At 49.6% G+C, this 1,906-nt stretch overlaps 1 protein-coding gene across 1 annotated transcript; it reads right to left on the bottom strand.

Annotated features, from left to right (window-relative positions):
• Positions 1-46: 46 nt before the first annotated feature.
• On the bottom strand, positions 47-1,144 carry Pmar_PMAR023080 (Enolase, putative; the record flags this gene model as incomplete). Its single annotated transcript, XM_002772231.1, has 1 exon — positions 47-1,144. The coding sequence occupies one exon, from the start codon at positions 1,142-1,144 to the stop codon at positions 47-49; it is 1,098 nt and encodes a 365-aa protein (XP_002772277.1).
• Positions 1,145-1,906: the final 762 nt, after the last annotated feature.

Genomic DNA, 1,906 nt, shown 5'->3' on the forward strand with positions numbered 1-1,906 from the left:
CGATGAGAGACCATCACTCCCCACTGGGCTGCCGCCATGTACTAGCTCAATGCCTCTGTAACGGAGCCGATCTGTTAACTTCAAGAGCAGTGCATTGCAGCCTTCTCATCAATAGCTTCTTGACACGCTTAGGGTTGGTAACGAGGAGATCATCCCCGACTATCTGGACCTGTTTACCGCACTCAGCCTCGAACTTGGTGTAAGCAGACCAGTCATCTTGGTCGAAAGGATCTTCAATAGATACGAACGGATACGAGTTGAACCAATTTCTGTAATATTCGATCATCTCAGCCGCGGTCTTTTGTTGAGAACTGTCCTTATTTGGGTTCTTGAAATCGAGATCATATTTGCCGTTTTCAGCGACATAAAATTCTGAAGCTGCGACATCGGTGCCCAACTTGACAGTGTCCTCGTGACCAGCGTCTCTGATAGCCGCCATGAGCACATCCAAGGCCTCGTTATTGTCCTGTACAGGCACGGCGAATCCGCCTTCATCACCAACATTAGTGGCGTCCTGGCCGTACTTGGCCTTGATGACTTTCTTGAGGCTGTGATAGACTTCGGCTCCGATCTGCATGGCGTGTTTGAACGAGGTGGCTCCGACAGGAAGGATCATGAATTCTTGACAAGCAAGGCGGTTGCCTGCATGGGAACCACCGTTGATGACATTGAAGGAAGGGACAGGCATCGTGAATTGATCGGAGCGTTTTCCCCCGATGTCGGCAATGTGCTTATATAACGGGATATTTTTAGCAGTAGCACCGGCACGGCAGACGGCCATGGAAACAGCAAGGATGGCGTTGGCACCGAGCTTGGCCTTGCACCAGCCCCACTCGTTCTGGGTACCGTCCAACTCCTCAACCATCAACTTATCGATACCAGCCTGATCGGTGACGTCCTTGCCGATGAGAGCGGGGGCGATGATGTCGTTGACATTTTTGATAGCCTTCTGGACACCTTTACCGAGATACCTAGTCTTATCGCCATCCCTGAGCTCGAGAGCCTCGTAGACCCCGGTAGAGGCCCCAGAGGGCACGGCAGCGCGGAACATGCCTCTGTCGGTGGTCAGGTCGACCTCGACGGTAGGATTACCACGAGAGTCTATGATCTCACGGGCGTGGAGAGTGACAATCTTGGAAGTCATTCGGGGATTCAGAAAAGCTTGACGAGATCAGTCCTGAGATTGGAAATTAGTTCACTGTACACCCGCGACTGTGACGGAACTACGACGCAGAGACGCTTCATTTTCGAAACAGAAACTACCATGGAGAAAATCCAAGAATGCAAGATTTTGTTCAAGTCGACCGGCCACGACTTTAAAGAGCAGGCTTTCTGGTGTTCATATCTTGCTACTGCATTAGGGATGTTAAGTAGTAGCCTGAAGATTATAGGAGATCCTAATGGGCTGCTGCTGCCAGGCTAAGGCCGTCTGTTTGCTGTTACTCGCCAGACGTATTCACGGTGGCTCCGTTGTCCTTTTCATCCTCTTCTGGGGATTGCATACCGTTGGGTTGAAACGATGCTATTACGTATCCGCGAGAGTCGTTTTCAGCTGGTGATACTACTGTTATATGGGGTAGTATAAGCAACCTGGCTGATCGCTTTAGGAGGAAGCAGTAGGGTACGTCAGTGGCACTAGAGCTCTCTTAGGGACCTGGTCTCTCCCATTGTCATTGCTATCATAGCTTGTGCGACTTCGTTGTCTTTTTAAAGGGTAGTTCCTCATCCCACTGCGATTGTTAACAAATTTGATACCACCATCCAAGCCCTTCTCAGGGATCCTCTATTTGTTTCGAATCCTCATGATGGAGTTTAAATTCTAAATTTCAGGATGCGTGTTTATCACAATAAGGGAGTATCAGATATTTCTGGTGGACTTCTGCGTATCATAATGGAGTGATGAACC

This window comes from Perkinsus marinus (genome assembly GCF_000006405.1).
Source record: "Perkinsus marinus ATCC 50983 genomic scaffold scf_1104296961726, whole genome shotgun sequence".
Taxonomy (NCBI): Eukaryota; Perkinsozoa; order Perkinsida; family Perkinsidae; genus Perkinsus; species Perkinsus marinus.